The 22071-nt window shown below is 45.9% G+C and overlaps 1 protein-coding gene across 1 annotated transcript in view; it reads left to right on the forward strand.

Moving 5' to 3' along the window:
- The first annotated feature begins 735 nt into the window (after positions 1-735).
- LOC126474922 (myosin regulatory light polypeptide 9-like) overlaps positions 736-22071 on the forward strand; it is a 145665-nt gene continuing 124329 nt past the window's right edge. The window contains exons 1-2 of the mRNA XM_050102427.1: positions 736-754; positions 894-988. Of these exons, the coding sequence (XP_049958384.1) occupies positions 751-754; positions 894-988 (99 nt within the window). The 5' untranslated portion in view covers positions 736-750. The remainder of the gene's footprint in view (positions 755-893; positions 989-22071) is intronic.

Consider the following 22071-nt stretch of genomic DNA (forward strand, 5'->3'; position numbering starts at 1 on the left):
TTAGGACCTTCTTCTCTGACTGGAGTCATCTAGATTTGTAATTGGAACATTCTCTCGGTGTTAACAGAACTGCCTTCTCACTCGATTATCCGCATTTGCATGGATACCACGTGGTGACACTGCCTATCTGAGAACTTAGTGCTTCGTGCCTCTGCAGTCTAATTTCACTAACCCTTCAGCTCAGATAAGGTTGTCTTCGTATCTGTGACGATACAAGAGAAAGATTCTGCTGCTTGTGAGTGTGTGAATGTGAGTGTGTGTGTGTGTGTGTGTGTGTGTGTGTGTGTGTGTGTGTGTGTGTGTGTGTGTGCGTGTGTGTAAGCAAGCATTTATTTCCATACAATTTTTACGAAAATATTGTATTTTTTATTTTAGTTCAAGTTTCTTTTAAGCTTTTTGGTCATTTAACCAAACTCGTGTCACCAGTTTTTAAATACAGATGCTTCTGATACGTAACTTTTACTTTAAGGGAAACGAGACAACAGTGCTCAGGAACTTGCGAAGAAACAAGCAGCGAGAAGTGAAGACTAATTGCTATGGATATATTTTGCAGGTATCTCTGGCTGTGTGTCCACAAGAAATCACAATTATGCTGGGCTAGAGGGCTTGCGGATGTTCCCATCAGATTACTGTAACTGTATGTCGATTCCTAGAAGCTCTAACACAATGACAGGAAGTCTGGATAACTCGCTTACCACGACATATCAATTTTTCCCCGTCGCGGAACCTCGTCGTTCGAAAAACTTATATATGGGTAAGTTAGGACGCAGCTTCAAAATTTTGCAGTGCACGAACCATTCCTCTCCCCATTCTTCCCCAATTCGAGTTTTTTCTCCGTCCGTAATGATCATGTCGTCTACAGAACGTTGACACCTAATCTTCCTTCCTTTCAGGGAGTTCGGTAATGGCGAGAGGACTGAGAATGCGCAGGAGAAGCAATGAATGGGTGCATCATCGGACAGAGAGCAGCCATTCGACCAAGTCAAAGGTGAGACAGTGAACAACTGCATGTGTGTTAAATGAATGTGGTTAGGCGGAAAATGCTGAGGCATTGTTGGAGTGATGCGCTGCAGCTGCAGTCTTCACTTCGAACATGGTTTATAGAGCTCCCCACGTAAGCCTATCCTCTACAAGCCTCACCATCTCCGAATAACTACTGCGACCTACAGCCATTTGAACCGTCTTACTGTATTCATCCCTTGGCCTCCTTCTACAATTTCTACCTCCATGCTTCCCTCCATTACCAAACTAACTGGGGAGACGAGGATTACATTGGTGCAGTCCTAAGCTGCTAAAAGTTGATTCTACCGGCCAATGGTTTTGGGAAGATCGGCCAGTTTCATCTAGTCGTATGTTGGCCCCGATTTTTTTACTGTTTTGTTTGTTTGTTTTGCATATAATTATAACCGCACATCATTCAGTGCTGGTTCACTGTGTATTTTATATCCTTACAAAACGTAAATTGTATTTTAATAATAAAAAATTAACAGGTCGCATTAACGTGAACGGATGTGAAGTTCTGTAAGCAAACAAAGTATTACAAATGTCATCAATGTTGCATAAACCTTTTTTGAAGTTTTTCTTTTTCTTCTCTTGAGAGGTTTTAATATGATATTTTGTTGACATCCGCCAAGATTTTCTCAATCAGTCTGCTTTTCTTTTTTTTTTTTTTTACTCTTTCAGATTTTTATTTTCCACTTTCACCCTAACATTATGGAAGTATGAGTGAATTATTTATGTGAATATTTCGTACCTTTATTTTATAACTCGTTGGATGCCTTGATTTAATCATATGAGGAATGCTTATCCTTTACGTATCAGTGCAAAGTACCTTAAAAATAGTAAGTAGGTAACTATCTTTTGAAATACAATACTTATTGTGTTCTTCTTGTCAAATTTAGCTCTTGGGGCACGACACATCTTCAAACTCACCGAATCAGTTGTACCCAAACTGGCAAGTTTTGAATCTTGCTCCCTGTTGGAAAAATGTTTGTTGACACCCCTGTGCTTGTTATTTTGTTCATGAGGAACTATGCCGATTCCTTGGTCGGCTGCGGTTCCGGCGCCTTTCTGCACTCGAGAAGGATGCAAACTCGTACGAAACAGTGCGTAAACAAGGTATTCTATCTTCTTCTGCCGGTTCTTCGTTCAGCTCTTACCGAGCCGCAGAATGTTAGTTCAACTCTCTGGCCAGTTTCCGACACATCATAAACGTTGGCAGCTGCATATGTGCCAGTCACCCATCCCCAATTCTCATTCCCTTGCTGCACATTGGAATCATGGCAGTAGTTTACCACCGGTCTGCGTACAAGAAGGACCCATGTTTCTTGCTGAATTTGTATTCAGTTTTACACCACAGGATTACATAGTGCACTACAATCGGAAGAACACAGCCTAATTATACTAAAGGTGTTCAATCTGTAAATCTGTAGACCCAAACACATCAATCAAAAAAGCGATTGCCATTTCCTGTGCTAGAAGAAAGGGAAATTTCAGGGTAGAAAAATGTGCTCTTCAAGACTAGGACCTTCTGAAAATCTATCAGTGAAACACTAGACCACATGGGTACAAATTCTGCGTTCCAGCTGGCATACACACGACAACAAAACAAACTAGAGAGACGAGGATTATCTTGGTGCAGTCCTACACTGCTAAAAGTTGATTCTACAGAGCAGTTCGAGAGTGGTTTTGTAAGGTTTCCCACATTCATCTAGCCGTATATTGGCCCTGTGCTACACTTTAACAAACCACCCTCCCCCCCCCCCCCCCAAAAAAAAACTGTAGCTTTCAAAAGACATTTTGTTGAACGTCAGTTATGTTAGTCAGCACTAAAAAACAGAAATCGTGAAAGTGGTGCAAAGAAACCATTAACATGAACAGATGCGGAGATTTTAAGCAAACAAAAGTGTTACAGACGACGTAAAAGTTTAATAAGCCCGTTTTAAAAGTTTATTCCCTGTTTCTCAACATCGAGGTGTAGGATATTAATGCTACATTTTTCTTGATGTCCAGTAGGAGTATCTGAATCATTATTTTTTCCTATATTTCATATTTTTAATTACAGTTTCAACCTAACACGATGGGAGTATGAATAAATTATTTTTTTTAATATTTCTAGTTTTATTTCGTACCTCGTCGGATGCCCTGGATTTAATCATAGGAGGAAGTAATTTCACATCATTCGATCAAGAGGATGGCGTTCATAATCATTTTAACAGCATAAAAAGAGATACTTTGCATATAATACTGAAATATGCTTATTGTCCTCGTACCAAAACAATCCACTTAAAAAATACAAAGCAGTAACTGTCATCAGTCTTTTGAGATACAGTAAGTTTTTGTACTCCTTTCAGATTTAGTTCTTGGGGCACGACACCTTAGATAAAAAAAATGGCTGTTTTGAACCTTGTCCCCTCTTGGAAAAATTCATGCCAATTTGACACCTGTTGCATGCCGCCTTCATGATTTACAGTGCAATTAATAAATCATGTGTATGAATGAAACTTCCTAGCAGATTAAAACTGTGTGCCGGACCGTGACTCGATCTCGGGACCTTTGCCTTTCGCGGGCAAGTGCTCTACCAACTTTTTTTTTTAATATCTCATTTTGTTCGCTCTGGTTCGTTGTATCTGCTCGGGGCGGACGTCGCAGGACACCCGTTTCAGTTCGTCGTTGATCCATTAACTCATTTTTTTATTACAGAGGGCAGTTAACCCTCTGACCGAACATGCTGAGCAACCGTGCCGGCCTGACTGAGCTACTCAAGCACGACTCACACCCCGTCCTCACAGCTTTACTTCTGCCAGTACCTCGTCTCCTACCTTCCAAAGTTTACAGAAGCTCTCCTGCGAACCTTGCAGTACTAGCACTCCTGGAAGAAAGGATATTGCGGAGACATGGCTTAGCCACAGCCTGTATGAAATCTGTTATTTTGGACATGTCTGAAAGAACAGACACAATGCCTGAATATGATTCAGTAGTCTCGATGGGCTATCAATTCACCACCTTTAGCGCCGCGCGGGATTAGCCGAGCGGTCGCGGGCGCTACAGTCATGGACTGTGCGGCTGGTCCCGGCGGAGGTGACGAATAAGATAAAATACAGTATAACAGTGTAAGATAGGAAATTGTAGTTACAAACGAAAATGGGAGCATATCAAATGTGCTGTTTGTCTGATCACGTTGATAATATATAATGTAATTTGGTACTTTGATTTCTTTAATAACTGTATCTAACCGGGCAAATTAGGCTACACAAGGTGCTGTATCCACAACAGTTGTCCTCCGTTCCCCTTACACAATGTTTACCCAAGATTTCTCACAAGAAGATATGAAATGGGGTCAAATCAGACCACAAAACAGAATCCCTTATCTTGCTTGCCTACCGCACAATGTTATCAACAATGTTCGTTATGAAACAAATAACGATATATACATTCCCATATTTTGTTGGCGAGTTCCTATGAACTCATTATCAATTTGAAGAATATCAGAACACGTAATGGATATTGCCTATTTAGTAGCAAGCGTATCCAGTGCAATTTGTCGTAAAATCTCAAAATTGTTTGGCCATTAACGTCTCTTCTCCTTGCAGCGGTAAACGAAAGATGGTAATGGAATGGGTTCAAAACACTTTCAGTAGTGTAGTACCTTCAGTGTTACCTGCCAGTGTCTCAAACAACTAAACTATATCATGCAGGCTTCCATGTCGATACTTGCGTCCATGATGAATTTTGTTTTATGGGCATCAGGCCGTAATCGAAGACATATTTCTGTGCCTTGGACCAAGACCTAATGCCCATAAAACAAAATTCATCAAACTCTGAAACTGTACTTACTCGGTTAATCGAAGGTCGTAGATACCTGTTATAAAATGGCAGTATTAATATGTATGATGATAATAAAACACAGTTTTTTCAATAGTTGTCAGTTTTATTTTGTAATAAATTGTCCTTCCTTGTATTCATTACCCCAATCTACCACGAATCTGAGTTCCTCTCATCCTACCTCGGGTCCTGGATATATGCTTTCCATTGTTAGAATCATCCCACAGCATGCCACACGGTTGGCGCTGGTGGCGACACCTACAATAAAATTAATTGTTGGTAAGGCGGGTGCCAGACTGAGATTCATTGGGAGAGTCCTTAGAAAATGTAGTTCATCAACAAAGGAGGTGGCTTACAAAACACTCGTTCGACCTATACTAGAGTATTGCTCATCAGTGTGGGACTGTACCAGGTCGGGTTGACAGAGGAGATAGAGAAGATCCAAAGAAGAGCGGCGCGTTTCGTCACAGGGTTATTTGGTAAGCGTGATAGCGTTACGGAGATGTTTAGCAAACTCAAGTGGCAGACTCTGCAAGAGAGGCACTCTGCATCGCGGTGTAGCTTGCTGTCCAGGTTTCGAGAGGGTGCGTTTCTGGATGAGGTATCGAATATATTGCTTCCCCCTACTTATACCTCCCGAGGAGATCACGAATGTAAAATTAGAGAGATTCGAGCGCGCACGGAGGCTTTCCGGCAGTCGTTCTTCCCGCGAACCATACGCGACTGGAACAGGAAAGGGAGGTAATGACAGTGGCACGTAAAGTGCCCTCCGCCACACACCGTTGGGTGGCTTGCGGAGTATAAATGTAGATGTAAGTTGCGCTTCATATTTCCAGATGCATATCCCTTGTATAGAATTGATACGTTTGTACTTTCCCACTGCCTGCACCTTTATATATGTGACATATAGATACGAGCGTTGCCCAGAAAGTAATGCACCGCATTTTTTCTTCTTCAACTATTCTTTACTGAACATAATGAGAATTAACACATGAAAGAATGTTGTTTTACCTACAAACCCTACTTTTTCCACGTCATCTCCACCCCGTTCTACATCTTCCTCCAGCTCGAAACAGCGACGTGTATCCCCTGTCGGTACCAATAATTGTCCTTATGGCAGAGTTAGTGCTTCATTGTGCAAATCACCTCCTCAACATCTTCGAAATGTCTTCCACTTAATGCGTCTTAAGGCGCCGAACCGCCTTCTGATGACCTCACCCTCCATGCCCAGCGACTAACTGTACTTCTGTCGACAGCAGATTCTCCATAGACATTGCACAAGCGTTTGTGAATATTCTCCACAGTTTCTTTCTCTGCAATGAGAAATTCATGACGTCATGTTGCTTGTAACGCACATCACCTACAGACGCCATTTTGAAACTGTCCTGCAGCTACGCTATCTGTCGGAAGTGACGGAAACTTGGTGCGCTCGCTCAGAAGACTTCAAACAATACACACATAACGTTTCGCATTCGTAGCATTGTTTTCGGCTGAGAAAAAGAATGCGGTGCATTACTTTCCAGGCAACCGGATGTTCTGGACAACGTATGACCGCGAATGCTTTACCCACCAGAGATCGCGATGTACCCAAGGCGGCCCGCACACTCGGTGGTAGCGCGCCAGCCTTCCACTCTGGAGGCCTGGGAGCGAATCCGCCCGGGTCCCTACGCATCCATTGTACATTACTGGCCATTAAAATTGCTACACCACGAAGATGAAGTGCTACAGACGGGAAATTTAACCGACAGGAGGAAGATGCTGTGATATACAAATGATTAGCTTCTCAGGGCATACACACAAGGTTGGCGCCGGTGGCGACACCTACAACGTGCTGACATGAGGAAAGTTTCCAACCGATTTCTCATACACAAACAGCAGTTGACCGGCGTTGCCTGGTGAAACGTTGTTGTGATTCCTCCTGTGAGGAGGAGAAATGCGTACCATCATGTTTCTGACTTTGATAAAGGTCGAATTGTAGCCTATCGCTATTGCGGTTTATCGTATCGCGAAATTGCTGCTCGCTTTGGTCGAGATCCAATGACTGTTAGCAGACTATGGAATCGGTGTGTTCAGGAGGGTAATACGGAACGCCGTGCTGGATCCCAACGGCCTCGTATCACTAGCAGTCGAGACGACAGGCTTCTTATCTGCATGGCTGTAACGGATCGTGCAGCCACGTCTCGATCCCTGAGTCAACAGATGGGGACGTTTGCAAGACAACAACCATCTGCACGAACAGTTCGACGACGTTTGCAGCGGCATGGACTATCAGCTCGGAGACAATGGCTGTGGTTACCCTTGACGCTGCATCACAGACAGGCGCCTGCGATGGTGTACTCAACGACGAACCTGGGGGCACGAATGGCAAAACATCATTTTTTCGGATGAATCCAGGCTCTGTTTACAGCATCATGATGGTCGCATCCGTTTTTGGCGACATCGCAGTGAACGCACATTGGAAGCGTGTATTCGTCATCGCCATACTGGCGTATCACCTGGTGTGATGGTATGGGGTGCCATTGATTACACGTCTCTGTCATTTCTTGTTCGCATTGACGGCACTTTGAACAGTGGACGTTACATTTCAGATTTGTTACGACCCGTGGCTCTACCCTTCATTTGATCCATGCGAAACCCTACATTTCAGCAGGATAATGCACGACCGCATGTTGCAGGTCCTGTAAGGGCCTTTCTGGGTACAGAAAATGTTCGACTGCTGCCCTGGCCAGCACATTCTCCAGATCTCTCACCAATTGAAAACGTCTGGTCAATGGTGGCCGAGCAAGTGGCTCGTCACAATATGCCAGTCACTTCTCTTGATGAACTGTGGTATCGTGTTGTAGCTGCATGGGCAGCTATACATGCACACGCCATCCAAGCTCTGTTTGACTCAATGCCCAGGCGTATCAAGGCCATTACTACGGCCAGCGGTGGTTGTTCTGGGTACTGATTTCTTAGGATCTATACACCCAAATTGCGTGAAAATGTAAACACATGTCAGTTCTAGTATAATATATTTTTCCAATGAATACTCGTTTATCATCTGCATTACTTCTTGGTGCAGCAATTTTAATGGCCAGTAGCGTAGTTTCATGATAAGACGTACTGGAAAGAAACCTGTCAACAGCTGTTAGTTCGAGTAGAGAAAGTCTCTTAAAAACTGTGTCGGCACTGAAAAGGGGCTTTTTTGTAGCTAGGAAATTGTTTACTTAAAGCAAGTGCTCGAACTGGCGACCCTCTGATGCGACACAAGCTTGGTAACGTCGAACGGTGTTTTGCCAAACTCTTTCAAACATTCCTGGCATTGTCGTCATGTGATTGGCGGCATGTTGAGAGCGATCGAACTAGAACCTTGAAGAACCCCCACAGGAAAACGTCCAGTGGTGTGAGGTCTGGTGATCGCGGTGGCCATGTCCTACGAGCACCTATGCCAATTAGCTGGCCATAAAAGAGTTCATTTAAATATCCGCACACAGCACGACTGTTATGTGTGGGCACCTCATCATGCTGCAACCACACGCGTAGCTGTATGTCCAGTGGAACATCTTCCAACACGCCAGGTAGAGTCTCTTGCAAAAAGTGGAGGTAATTTGCCCCAGTTAAGTCGAGGAGGTAGACGGACCAGCCCAATCAGATGGAATGCCTGCCCAAATGTTGAGCGAAAATCGTTCCTGGTGTCCGTGGACGTAAGTGACATGAGGATTTCCCCTTGCTCAGCAATGAACGTTTTGAGTGTTGTAAAGGCCACCCCAATGGAAGATGACTCGTCGGCAAACAACATAATGGTAGGGAAGTCGGGATCTCGTGCAACACGTCGCAGAAACCACCAAAAAAACCCTAGCCTGTGTTCATCGTCCGGCACAGGATTTAGGTCTTGGACAGGGTGAAAACTAAATGAATGCTGGCCGTCATCCCTCAAAACCTCCCAGTGACCGCCATGTCGTGTCCAACCACTCGAGTACTTGTCGTAGGTACTTCCTCGAAGTGCTCGAGAACAGTCTCATCAAATACAGTATCCCGTCGTGTTCGACGTCTTCCAGCATCACCATGATATCCTGTTAACGAGCCTTTTTTTTCCAAGTCGCCTGTGAATTGCTGTAAACATTTGCGGCTGTGGGTGGCGACTTGCTGCCTACCGTTCCTCATACAATCGTTGAGCTTCATGTGCATTACCATCGTATAGTCCATAAACAAAAACCAAATCTCATTGTTCTTCAAACGAATACTGTGCCGCCATGCTTACTGTATGACTAAATCACAGGTGATGTGTGTGTGCTCTGAAGCGAAGCTTTTGTGTGAATGCCTCTGACGTGAGGCGGAAACAAACAACAAGACATGTGTGCGTATCACGTTGGGGCCTTGCGTTTCTATGTGTGAACCGACAACCATAGCGCTGCCCGTTTATATTGACCGAGATAATAAGGCAAGTACATGTTTTTTAAATGGGACGCTATACTTTTTTTACCATCATTCGAACGCTCTGGAAAAGACGCGCATAGTGATGAAACGCATGTTGCTATTGTGATTCAAACTTTGCTTAAAAGAGGGCGGATGAGGATTTACCTACGTAGCGTAGGCCGTGCCTGCTGCATAGAGCACGGCAACTCGGCCTGCGAGTCACGCGAGGCCTGTTTACGGTCGGCAGCCGCTTCCGACCGCCTCGACCTTCAATCGTACAATATTTCCCAACGTCTTTTAAGCGGAGTTTGATTCACAATAGCAACATGCGTTACATCACTATACGCGTTTTTTCCAGAGCGTTCGAATGATGATAAAAAAAAGTACATCGCCCCATTTAAAAAACATGCCTTGCCTCATTATCTCGGTCAATATAAACGTTGTGATTATTGTGCATGTACCAAAGTATGTGCCCCATAGTCGGCTATGGTTCGCCGAACACCGCTTGTTGATACGTGCAATCGCCAACGGAATAATGGGGGTGTTACGTCTTACGCGACTCACCCTGTATGTATATAGGGTGGAGAAAAATTGTGCCACGAAATTTTAACCTTGGATAGCTGATGCTAGTAGGAACCAAAATTACTAATGTTGTGTAGGTCGAGAACGCACTTCGAATTGTGCTCGCAGACTTCGGTTTCTAACTTTAGAGTGAACATTCTTTACTTCATTTGCAGCCCCAGCTGTAGCAAGATGTAAGGTTTGGGCGAGGTAGCTTTGCGGGTTTCACAGGTGCATCGCATTCGACAGGGCCACAGCCTGGAGCAGACCTCTGATGATGCAGTGGCTGTGCTTATGTAAACGCATCTAACGAGCCAACAGCAGTACTGGCCATCAACACAACATCGCAGTTAAAAATTGTATGATCTACAACCGGTTTTGGCGGGTGTAGTCACGATATGCTCAGTGAACAACAGAGTTTTTCATAAGTAAGAGAACGTCCTTTTTGGATGCCTAACACTAGAAACTCCGATTTTTGGCAATCACTGCCGTCAGACTGCGGAAATTGATCAGTCATGTTAGGAATGTAGGAACGTTGCCTACTATGAGTTCCTTATCTTGCATCTCCGCCAACCATCAAGACTGTTACTTATTAGTTGTTACTCAAGGATTTTTAATTAATGCTAAATGATGGTCCTACAGACTTCAAAAGGGAGGCGAAATAGTGTCACCACAATTTAACTTCGTTGTCAGGTAAGATACCTACGTAGTGAAAGTCGATGTTATCATAAATTCTATTGTTTATCACAAAAAATGACATACACGTATGCAGTAGTTGTACTGAAGTACGATATAAACATTTTTATTATGTTATTCATTGACAAAGATTTTCACAAGTACGTGAAATAATTACAAGGAACTATGGTTGGCGGAGATACAAGATAATTAATTCATAGTAGGTAAAGTTCCTACATTCCTAACATGACTGATCAATTTCCGCAGTCTGACGGCAGTGACTGCCAAAAATCTGAGTTTCTAGTGTTAGGCATCCCAGAGAGACGATCTCTTGCTTATGAAAAACTCTGTTGTTCACTGAGCATATCGTGACTACACCCGCCAAAACCGGTTGTAGATCATATCATTTTTAACTGCGTTGTTGTGTTGATGGCCAGTACTGCTGTTCGCTCGTTAGACGCGTTTACATAAGCACAGCCACTGCATCATCAGAGGTCTGCTGCAGGCTGTGGCCCTGTCGAATACGATGCACTTGTGAAACCCATAAAGCTACTTCACCCAAACCTTACATGCTGCAAATGAAGTAAAGAATGTTCACTCTAAAGTTAGGAATCCGAAGTCTGCGAGCACAATTCGAAGTGAAACTCTGACTATTCGAAGTATTTCTCCTGCAAGCAGAGGCCGAAGTGTCTCTTTAGCATCCTCTGTCCTCTCTTGTAACATTCACCACTTCTTGGCGAACCAGTCGAAGAATTCGAACCACCAGTTATCCAATGACAAGGATCAATTTTGCTGGTGCGTTCTCCCTCACAGTAAAATTAAAAACTGCCCGAAAATCCGGCTGGAGAGCGTCTCCCAGTTTTCAATAATTTTTCAAAAAGTACTACGTGAGCCGGCCGCGGTGGTCTCGCGGTTCTAGGCGCGCAGTCCGGAACTGTGGGACTGCTACGGTCGCAGGCTCGAATCCTGCCTCGGGCATGGATGTGTGTGCTGTCCTTAGGTTAGTTAGGTTTAAGTAGTTCTAAGTTCTAGGGGACTAATGACCCGAGAAGTTGAGTCTCATAGTGCTCAGAGCCATTTGAACCATTTAGTACTACGTGAGAGCAGTGTGTCCAGTGAAACTCACGCGTATTTTCGTGTCCACATGGCTACGTGACTTCACCGAAATAAAGGAAATTGTTTTGGTTCTGTCCTGTTGGTGACTCAAAGAAGCCCATTATTGAACACAACAGTTCGTTTCCCCAAACCTCCCAAGATTTCTATCTGCATTTTTTTTAACGAGGGCTCGGTACAAGTACTTTGGAACGATACAGCTGCAGTCTGACACTTTATGAAAAATTCACTCCTCTCGTAGCGTCTTCTGCAGAGAGGGTAAGGTCGTAAGTTCCTTCCAATTTCTCCCAGTTTCTTTCACAAAGGCCGTAGTGCACAGCGTTGCATTGTTTTCTTCAACAGACTGGCGCTATGCTCCCACTGCCTTTCTGCACAAACCCCCCTGTTCCTGCCTGTTAGCGGAGACATGAAGTGTACTTTTCAAAATTGTTTACTAAAGGCCTTTCGCCAAAGGAAGCTGCGTTACCGTGGTCGCATATTGTCTTGCCTCTCCACAGGCATCTTCCCAGCCTCCGCAGACCAGGCAAAAGCAATTCTCTAAAAATAAAACAGCTTTAAGTATTTGATGTATTAGCAGTCATTGTTGGTAAGACAATTAAATGAAGTGAGTATGTGGGTAATCTTTAATAAAAATAAAGGAATACGTTATTTATAAATAAAATTAATTCGATGCAAATATTTCGGTATATAATTTCGTATCAGATGTGAATAATGTGAAAGTCAACGAAACCGTCGGTTTGGACGTCTTTCACACTAGCTTTTTGCTGTCTTCTCTGAAATGAACCCCCTATAAATTTCGCTGATGTGTTGTACGGATTTTTGTAACAGTTTTTCCAAAAAAGTCGTAGAAAACGTTTCGAATGTTTTAGCTTCTTCCCCATTAGCGTTTGTCATTTCCATGGCAGGAGTCGCCAATAAAGAGCAACCGCCCCTCCACCATTAGATTATTTAGTTCTATGACGGAAGCCCTTCCTGCCACCGTAAACTTCTTAGTTCTCTAAAAGGTCTATAGTGTGCACCATTAATCGCGGAAATTTGTTCTGTGCGTATGAGTATTTTAGGTATTTGTGAATCACGTTTCCGTGCTGCGGATTGGCTTTTGACCAGCAAAGTGATGAAAACCGCCTGAAAGCCACTCTCACTTTGCCCATTGTAGCAGAACAATGGCGCGCGGGTTCAGTCCAGATCTCGCTCACGTCACTGATTCACAAGATTACACGCTGCGCGTTAAGGAACACGGCGTTTCACGTATGACGGAAGTGCTGTGTCCGGTGATGAGTGGGAACCAATACTATAGGTAGGGAGGCAGGTTCTGATTACTGCATATGCAGAGGTCCATTAAAAAAAAAAAAAGTTCAAATGGCTTTGAGCACTACGGGACTTAGCATCTGTGGTCATCAGTCCCCTATTAGAACTACTTAAACCTAACAAACCTAAGGACATCACACACATCCATGCCCGAGGCAGGATTCGAACCTGCGACCGTAGCGGTCACGCGGTTCCAGACTTTTTTTTTCGTTAGCCATTAAGCCACTTTTTTTTATTTAAAGTGCTCTGCCAACTTTTTTAAGGTATGTTTTTTTGTATTTTTTTGCTTTTTTACTTTTTTTCGCGGGCAACTGCTCTACCGACTTTTTTTGTTTTTTTTTAAACAAATAAAAACCTCTTGCGTATGAAAATAAAAGACGACATTCTTCATAAAATAACACAATATCCTTTGAAAACGTAAAACATAAAAGGTTGCTATATTTCCGCAACGGCCTTCTTTATTTATTTATTTATTTATTTTGTTTCATGTGTTAGGAAAAAAACTTAGAAGAGGAGGAGAAAAGAGAAGTGAAATAAAATAGGAATACTTTCCGCGCCATGCTCCACTTTGGCGCGCCATCAGAACAAAATGCATTCTATCATTGACCATTAAAGGGGAACGTGGGATCGTCCAGTCTTGGCTGGCACAGTTCGTTGAGATTCCAGCTTTGAAGCGGGTTGGTGAAAATACTCTGTAAATAGTTCGCGAAAGTGGCCCGATAGTGTCGATGTCGGCGAAGGGTGTGGTAATGTACTTGGAGGCGCGTCCAAAAGTCCGCCGGATCGACGATGTCGTCCCGGAAGAGATAGTTGACAGCCATGCCACTGATCCATGTGATGGCGTGCCACTTTGCCGGTGGAAAGTAGGTCGTGTCGGGATATATCATCATGGTAGGAGAAACGTGATGTGGTGGTACTCGGAGGTAGAAAGCCAAAATCTTCTGTACGAGGGTCCAGACGGCTGCTGCTGGCCCACACTCAAAACGATGTAAATCTGTATCTTCGACATTGCACTTGAGGCACAGGGGTGAATCCACCAGTGCGATGCGATGCAGTTTCTGTCTTGTAGTATACTTGCCGTTGACGAGAAGGTACCACATAGAGGTGGTGTCAGTAGTGTGATATGGTTGGTGGATCGCTTTCCAAACTGTAGGCCATGAAACCTGGGGGTGACGTGTTTCGACGGGGTTGCGGGTTGGAGACTTTCGGAGAAGGTAATAGATGTCGCGGGTGGTCGCCTTTCTGGTCCTGGGGAGCTCGGTGCATATGTAGCTATACTCCAAAAAGAAACGGCCGATATGTGACATCGGAGGTGGGATGTGTGCCAGAGTCGTCGGTGGGCGTCTCGAAACAGGTGCGAGCTCAGTGGTCAACATTCCAGTAAAACTAGCATTTTGGCTTTTCCATAACCGGAGCATACATCTACATCTACATCTACATTGATACTCCGCAAGCCACCCAACGGTGTGTGGCGGAGGGCACTTTACGTGCCACTGTCATTACCTCCCTTTCCTGTTCCAGTCGCGTATGGTTCGCGGGAAGAACGACTGTCTGAAAGCCTCCGTGCGCGCTCTAATCTCTCTAATTTTACATTCGTGATCTCCTCGGGAGGTATAAGTAGGGGGAAGCAATATATTTGATACCTCATCCAGAAACGCACCCTCTCGAAACCTGGCGAGCAAGCTACACCGCGATGCAGAGCGCCTCTCTTGCAGAGTCTGCCACTTGAGTTTATTAAACATCTCCGTAACGCTATCACGGTTACCAAATAACCCAGTGACGAATCGCGCCGCTCTTCTTTGGATCTTCTCTATCTCCTCCGTCAACCCGACCTGGTACGGATCCCACACTGATGAGCAATACTCAAGTATAGGTCGAACGAGTGTTTTGTAAGCCACCTCCTTTGTTGATGGACTACATTTTCTAAGCACTCTCCCAATGAATCTCAACCTGGTACCCGCCTTACCAACAATTAGTTTTATACGATCATTCCACTTCAAATCGTTCCGTACGCACACTCCCAGATATTTTACAGAAGTAACTGCTACCAGTGTTTGTTCCGCTATCATATAATCATACAATAAAGGATCCTTCTTTCTATGTATTCGCAATACATTACATTTGTCTATGTTAAGGGTCAGTTGCCACTCCCTGCACCAAGTGCCTATCCGCTGCAGATCTTCCTGTATTTCGCTACAATTTTCTAATGCAGCAACTTCTCTGTATACTACAGCATCATCCGCGAAAAGCCGCATGGAACTTCCGACACTATCTACTAAGTCATTTATATATATTGTGAAAAGCAATGGTCCCATAACACTCCCCTGTGGCACGCCAGAGGTTACTTTAACGTCTGTAGACGTCTCTCCATTGATAACAACATGCTGTGTTCTGTTTGCTAAAAACTCTTCAATCCAGCCACACAGCTGGTCTGATATTCCGTAGGCTCTTACTTTGTTTATCAGGCGACAGTGCGGAACTGTATCGAACGCCTTCCGGAAGTCAAGAAAAATAGCATCTACCTGGGAGCCTGTATCTAATATTTTCTGGGTCTCATGAACAAATAAAGCGAGTTGGGTCTCACACGATCGCTGTTTCCGGAATCCATGTTGATTCCCACATAGTAGATTCTGGGTTTCCAGAAATGACATGATACGCGAGCAAAAAACATGTTCTAAAATTCTACAAGAGATCGACGTAAGAGATATAGGTCTATAGTTTTGCGCATCTGCCCGACGACCCTTCTTGAAGACTGGGACTATCTGTGCTCTTTTCCAATCATTTGGAACCCTCCGTTCCTCTAGAGACTTGCGGTACACGGCTGTTAGAAGGGGGGCAAGTTCTTTCGCGTACTCTGTGTAGAATCGAATTGGTATCCCGTCAGGTCCAGTGGACTTTCCTCTATTGAGTGATTCCAGTTGCTTTTCTATTCCTTGGACACTTATTTCGATGTCAGCCATTTTTTCGATTGTGCGAGGATTTAGAGAAGGAACTGCAGTGCGGTCTTCCTCTGTGAAACAGCTTTGGAAAAAGGTGTTTAGTATTTCAGCTTTACGCGTGTCATCCTCTGTTTCAATGCCATCATCATCCCGTAGTGTCTGGATATGCTGTTTCGAGCCACTTACTGATTTAACGTAAGATCAGAACTTCCTAGGATTTTCTGTCAAGTCGGTACATAGAATTTTACTTTCGAATTCAATGAACGCTTCACGCATAGCCCTCCTTACGCTAACTTTGACATCGTTTAGCTTCTGTTTGTCTGAGAGGTTTTGGCTGCGTTTAAACTTGGAGTGGAGCTCTCTTTGCTTTCGCAGTAGTTTCCTAACTTTGTTGTTGTACCACGGTGGGTTTTTCCCGTCCCTCACAGTTTTACTCGGCACGTACCTGTCCAAAACGCATTTTACGATTGCCTTGAACTTTTTCCATAAACACTCAACATTGTCAGTGTCGGAACAGAAATTTTCGTTTTGATCTGTTAGGTAGTCTGAAATCTGCCTTCTATTACTCTTGCTAAACAGATAAACCTTCCTCCCTTTTTTTATATTCCTATTAACTTCCATATTCAGGGATGCTGCAACGGCCTTATGATCACTGATTCCCTGTTCTGTACATACAGATTCGAAAAGTTCGGGTCTGTTTGTTATCAGTAGGTCCAATATGTTATCTCCACGAGTCGGTTCTCTGTTTAATTGCTCGAGGTAATTTTCGGATAGTGCACTCAGTATAATATCACTCGATGCTCTGTCCCTACCACCCGTACCCATAGTATTGGTGTAAAGTGCCGTAGTCCTGGCTCTCACATTAACCAGATCGAGGCCACCGTCCCGCATCGGTAAGGTGAGAGTTTCATACTGGACTTTGAAGATGTGTCCAGAACAAATAAAATAGCCGAAAGCCGCCTGTAATCTGGCTGCCATTGTCGCAGTGATGGGCAGAATATGCGCTATACGGGGTATCCGGGCTGCCAGATGGGTATGACGAAGGTGACTCTCTGGCACATATTCAGCAGGCGTAGTATATGATTTTGTGTTGGCCCGGATGCGTTACAGTAGCGCCCGAAAATTGACCGCCGAGTTGCGGCGAATGTCTCGCGTGTACACCAATCCGAGACAACGAAGGGTGTCCACCAGTTGAAATGGGACTACGCTGTCTGCGGGAAGGCCGCGACCTATCTTCATGGTGCATGATTTTGCCACGTTCATAGCGCTCCCTGCCCCTGCACTGTAACGGGTAATCCACTGCATCGCAGCTTGTACGTCGGCCGCTGAACGTACGACGAGGGCCAAGTCGTCCGCGTAAGCTCGGCAGCGGAACATATGGTCCCGGAGTGGAATACCTGTCAAACGTCGCCATAATCCGCAAATGAGTGGTTCCATCGCAATGGCATAAAGCACCGTCGATAAAGGGCAACCCTGCCGTACTGAGCGTTCAATCCGTATAGGTTCTGTACGTCTGCCGTTGACGAGAAGTCTGGACGTTGCTCCACGAAGGAGCCGCATAATCACTTGCGTGAACGTCGGGGGAAGTGCCAATCGGTCCATCACTGCGTGGAGGAATGCATGATTGACGCGGTCAAACGCTTGTTTGAAGTCGATGGAGATTAAAACGCCTGGCAGTCGCGAGTGTGTTGCCACAGCGATCACATCTCGATATTCACTGAGGGCTGTCTGTATATTACGATCGCCGCCTGAGGATGTTTGTTCGTGTGAAACAATGTCTCGTAAGACATGTTTGAGTCGCACTGCTAGAAGGCGTGTGAAAATCTTGAAGTCGGAATTGAGTAACGTGATTGGCCGATAACTGTCGAGTCGTGTTCCTCCTGCGGGTTTCGGGGCTGGTACAAGTAAACCTTCCATGAACTTTGGTGGCGGGTTCGCCGCGCCGGACAAAAGTTCCCAGTACATGACCCTCCATCGTGGCAACATCAAATCTTGGAAGGTTCTGTAAAATTCGAGAGGTAAACCATCCGGGCTGGGAGAACGATTCAGAGACCCTTTGGCCACAGCGCCTTGGACGTCGTCCGTGGTCACTTCAGAAGTCAGTAGGGTTGCAGCTGCTGCGTTTAGAGTACCAAGTGTCTCCTGGGCAACCTCAGCAATGGCCTCTGCACCGGCAGGTACTTCTTGATAGAAAAGTCTATAGTGCGTTGTGAATGCATCCGCAATGGTAGCTTGCGATGTCAGCCGTCGTCCATCAGGTAGGTCTAAAGTTGACATTAAAGCCTGTCTGCGTCGACGAACATTTTGAACAATAGATGCATAGAAGGTTCTTCACCGTTAATCCTATCTTGGCCGCATGCTCGTACAATGGCTCCCTCTAGACGGCATCTGGTCGAGGTTAAAATCTTTACCTTGATGTGTTGAGCTTCTTTTAGACGATCCGGGGATGGAGGATGATCCAGGAGTTCACGAAGAGCGCTATAGTAGAAATCAGTTGTGTGGTGATTCCACCTGGCTTTGGCTCTGCCATAGTGTGTCAATGTGCGTCGGATGGCCGGTTTGGCGCACAGCAACCACCACTGCAGTGTGGTCTCGTAACGCATAATGCGTTGAACACAGGTGTGCCACGTGTCGGTGACCTGTTTTCGACATTCAGGGTCCCGCAGTAGCGTGACAATGAGTTTCCAAGGTCCTGCACTGCGCCATATAGATTGTCAAATGGCTCTGAGCACTATGGGACTCAACTTCTGAGGTCATTAGTCCCCTAGAACTTAGAACTAGTTAAACCTAACTAACCTAAGGACATCACACACATCCATGCCCGAGGCAGGATTCGAACCTGCGACCGTAGCGGTCTCGCGGTTCCAGACTGCAGCGCCTAGAACCGCACGGCCACTTCGACCGGCATATAGATTGTCGACGTGGGTTCATGGTACAGATGTAGATGTCATGATCCGAAAAGGCAGACGGCCAACGTCGCGCGTCGAGGAGAACTGATTTCAGAGCGTCAGAGATGTATATTCCATCAAGTCGGCTGGCGGAGTGGCTCGTGATGTGTGTATACCCCGGGCGGTCGCCGTGTACCACTCGCCAAGTATCGAGCAGACGAAGGCGGCGGACGAGGAAGCGAAGTTCCGGACATGTGGTGAAATGGGGGTGTTAGTCTGTGTGCTCGAGAACACAGTTGAAATCTCCACCTACGATGAGATGATCGTATCGGCCGAGGAATAAAGGCGTGATATCTTCGGCGTAGAACTGGGAGTGATCCCTCCGTTTATCAGAGCCCGATGGGGCGTAGAGATTTATGATTTTGAGTCCTTCAACTGTTACGGCCACCTCTCGCGCCGTTGGGAGGTATGCGACATCGGAAACTGCAATCCCTTTTCGTAGGAGGATGGCTGCGCCTGTGTGTTCCATAGCTGCAGGGGCGGCGTACGTCTCATATCCATAACACCCAGTCCAAGTTGCTGTCCTCAGTTCTTGTAACAGGGCGATGTCGATGTCCGCTGCTCTTAGCGTGTCACGGAGCAGTTGAAGTTTAACGTGGGAGCCGATATTATTAGTATTGATAGTAGCTATTCGGTACGCTTGACGGGAGATCCGTGCTGCCGATAGGTTCGTAGCTGGTGAAGATTGTCGTGGTGGATGCGTGAAGTCCATTGAAGTCGCAGGAGTCGCCGTAGAAACTTCCCTCATTTTAGTGTTGGTAATCCGTGTCAACCACCCATGAAAAATGTCCGACAGGTTTGACATCGGCGAGAGGTGGCAGCGCTGGCCGAGTCGGCTCAATTGCGTCGGTGACAACAGGCGTGCTATGTTCCATGGCTTCTGGGCACGGGACTTGCGCACGATCTCTGTTGGACGGTTCACCGTCTTGTGGATGACGCGTCTCCGTGGCAGAGGAGAAAGTGTTATCGTGTTCTCCGTCAGAGTGATGTGCCATCTCTTCGTCCTGCGGAGGGGGCTCAATAGTCGATTCTGATGTCTTGCGGCGTTTTTTTCGCCGTTTGGGCGACTTCTGGTTTCGGCAATGAGTTTCGGTTTCTGAGGAAGGAAGAGATTCACGTCGTTCCGGTACAAAAGCCGCGGGTACTATGATGCGGTCGTCATTCTCCAGAACAGTCTCGTTGGTATCCTTGTGATCTTCTAGCGTGGGCGTGTCCGGCTGTTGGACATGTTCACGGGCGGCATCACCGGTGTCAAGGTGCTGGGACGCCTCCGGCTGTATCGGACCAGAGAGACGCTCATGAACGGCGTCTTGTGAGGGCTGGACGTGCAGTGTCGCCACATAGGTGACTGGAAGGGTGGTTGTGGTTCTGTCGGTGTTCGTTCGTCGTGCCTTAGTTGTGTGATGCGGCGTTGCAGGCATTCATTACGGACATGGCCTTCTTTGCCACAACCAGAACATGTTCGAGGTTGTCCGTCGTAAATGACCACCGCACGGCAGCCGCCGATAGAAATGTACGATGGAACGTGCCGTTTGAGGTCGATTCGGACTTGTCTCACACCATTAAGCACCGGATACGTCGTAAACTGTGCCCACGTCTCGGCTACGTGGCTCCGAACGGGCTTAGCGCCGCGATGACTTCATCTTCATTCACCTCGAAAGGCAGTTCGAATACACGGATCGTCCGAAGGCCAAGTCCTGCATGGTCGAGATCAACAGGCCCGACGTTTCCGTCGGAGTGCCGAAATTTTAGTCCATGTCGTGTCCTTTGAATAATCTCATTGCAGGCAGCGTCGGAAGTCATCTTAACATAAATGACGCTGCTAATGATCGATAGGTGTATGCCGATGAGTTCGTCACGGGGGATCTTCACGTCTTCGCGTAGGAAGCGTTCGACGGCCAGTGCTTTGGGTCGTGCGTATTCATTTGAGAAGGTGAACTAAAGAGTGTTCTTCCTGTAAGAGTTGGCCATTAGAGCTTGTTCGACTGAGAAGCGCGGTGACGACGAAGTAAACAAAACACTCCGCGCGCGCAGCGGCGTGGACGGCCGAGCGCGGTGCGCACTGCTGTCCTGCCGAACGCAGACTGCAGACTGAAGCGCTTAGAACCGCACGGCCACACCGGCCGGCCCCATTTCTCACACTCTGTCAGGTAGCACATCGTTTTTAGCCAAATTTGACGAGTTTGGAGTGGCCTTATAAAAGTCCGAGAAAAATTTTACGCCACTGGCGTGCGGTGACCAGTCAGGCAGCCGATGCACTGAAAATTATAATTTTAAATAAACAACAGTAAACCAAAGGACAAGATCGTTACGATGAAACTCGGAACTGGTAATATTTAAAAATTAAACGAATAAATATTAAAGACTGAAAGTGCAGCTGGCAATAGTTTAAACTGACAGAATATACTGCGCAACATAATTACAATGTCACTTTTTGGTAACCCGTAACTGTCTTCAACTGCGACGCAGAAGTTTTAAATTCGGTTCAAAGGTCGCTACAACATTGTTCTGTAATGGTGCGAATGCGTGGTCTCCTACGGCGTCACCCTTTGGCTCGGCGACGACTCAAACAGAAAGGTTTCGGCACATACGAAAAGAAAGGCCCGAGCACAGAAGTTCATGGGAGGTGTAACGTGGGTTAGTGGTGCCACATTGGCACCAAATTTGACGATAACTCTGGCCAACGTCACAGCCCTCTCTTACCCACTATTCGCCGCTTCTTTTGACGCCTATGCGACGGAGGTCAGAGCCGGCGCGTCCACGAAACCATCTCTTCCATTGTGGCGCTGATTTCCAGACATCTCGCGGTCGAAAACAACAGTTCGCAGTGTGATGACCAATAGGACAACTTCTAAACAACGTTCGACATTGCCGACAAGCGCTGGACGATTCGCTCCTTCTCTGAGAACATCGTGGGGCTACAGGTCCGTTGAACGTGATCTGACACTTTTGGAGTGTAGCGCGGCCACAGTTTTTGCTCAATTAATCAATCAATCAATCACAGTTTTGCTCTGGTATGCAGAGTGGAGCCACTAGCGACCGTTTAAAACCGTTCCAAGAAATTTGAACGTGATCTGAAGCTTATGATGTTTCAGTCCTCCGGTTTCGCGCCCTCATGTGGCGTGATCAGATGGCCCTGGGGAAGATGGGAGGGGAGGGGGAGAGCAACTTTGATTCATGTGTGAAATAAAACGGCACAGGGTCCTATAAAAACCTGCATTTTGACAACATCCTCAGCACCACCTGCGCACCTTCATTGAGCAGTTTAAAACTGTGGCTGTCTATACACTTCAACACCCATTCAG

Source organism: Schistocerca serialis, chromosome 4 (assembly GCF_023864345.2).
Source record: "Schistocerca serialis cubense isolate TAMUIC-IGC-003099 chromosome 4, iqSchSeri2.2, whole genome shotgun sequence".
Lineage (NCBI taxonomy): Eukaryota > Metazoa > Arthropoda > Insecta > Orthoptera > Acrididae > Schistocerca > Schistocerca serialis.